The 1,170-nt window shown below is 39.6% G+C and overlaps 1 protein-coding gene across 1 annotated transcript in view; it reads left to right on the top strand.

Moving 5' to 3' along the window:
- The window catches only part of stxbp4 (syntaxin binding protein 4), a gene marked incomplete at its 5' end in the record, with an annotated part of 28,210 nt that extends 27,486 nt beyond the window's left edge, over nt 1–724 (top strand). The window contains 1 exon segment of the mRNA XM_014023353.1: nt 462–724. Within this exon segment, the coding sequence (XP_013878807.1) occupies nt 462–612 (151 nt within the window).
- Nucleotides 725–1,170: the final 446 nt, after the last annotated feature.

Here is a 1,170-nt window from a genome sequence, read left to right as displayed (position 1 = left end):
TGTATGGATCACTTGGGTTGTTACCAACATCTGGTGAAAATTTCATGTCATTAGCACCTCTAGTAATATATTTACTGAGAAAAATGGTGACGTGTTTAATACTTATTTCACCCGTTGTATTAAGCTTGTTAACTAAATATTTAATTTGTAAGTTAAATATTTAATTTATAAACCATGACATTTATAAATGCATGAATCATTTGGTGAAAAATGGACTTTGAAAAATAAATCTGTTCTTTTTTTCTCATAAAAGGCTAAATAAAACAAAAAATATTAGTGGTAATTTTTGACTGCGTAACTTTACAAACGGCACCCCATAACCCAGTAAATCTAAACCGGGTCTGGTTCTGACTTGAAGGGTTAAATTAATCCTGACCACAGGTCAGAGTCCTTAAAGTCAAAGACAGGAAGTTCAGGTTCTCTAAGAAACTTTTCTTCTCTTGTCTCTTTGTACGTAACAGTCATGTGACCCAGACTACTTCATGGAGCCCCCCTGACCTGAGCAGCTCAGACCCTGATCCTGACCCACCTCCAGAGGCCTTGGAGTCAGAGGCAGAACAAGGAGGAGAGGTGTCGGAGCACAGACCCCCGTCCATCGAGACGGAGATGTAGGAGCTGAATGTCCAGTGTTAGGGTTCTGGCTCCTGCAGGTGGTCCTCCTCCAACCGGTCTATCAAGGGTTCATTTGGACCAGAAACAGAATATTTAGCATGTTGGTGCTTTGAATCCAGCTGTGTGATAAATAAACTCTTTCAGAAGCTAAATTAGGTTGTTGTTTTTTTATTCTCATGATGTTTTGTGTCCATCAGAGAGGAGCCGTCTGATTGGCTGTTTCAGATTTCAAAGTAAAAGCATCATGGAGGCGTTTCAGGTAACCTTCAAACAGGACTTTAAATCTTTGACTTCACAGAATCAGACAAAAGACAACAGTGTGTTTTTTCTTCTCTTTTACAACCCTTTCTGTTTTGTTTTTTTTCTGATCCAGTTCAGCCCGTCTGGACTTCAGTATTTTATAGAACCTGCAGCAGCTCCTCGTTTGTTCTTTTGTCTGAGCGATCAACAGAACCTGGACTCAGTTCAGCCTAACTGTGTTTTTTTAGACGTGAACAAGCTGAAAATAAACTGGTTAACTTGTTAGTTTTTCCATCCAAGGTCAGGAAAAGACAGTGC

Source organism: Austrofundulus limnaeus, unplaced genomic scaffold, assembly GCF_001266775.1.
Source record: "Austrofundulus limnaeus strain Quisiro unplaced genomic scaffold, Austrofundulus_limnaeus-1.0 Scaffold364, whole genome shotgun sequence".
In the NCBI taxonomy this organism is placed as follows: Eukaryota; Metazoa; Chordata; class Actinopteri; order Cyprinodontiformes; family Rivulidae; genus Austrofundulus; species Austrofundulus limnaeus.
Note: the sequence above shows the minus strand (reverse complement) of the source record. Positions and strands in the feature narration are given on the sequence as shown.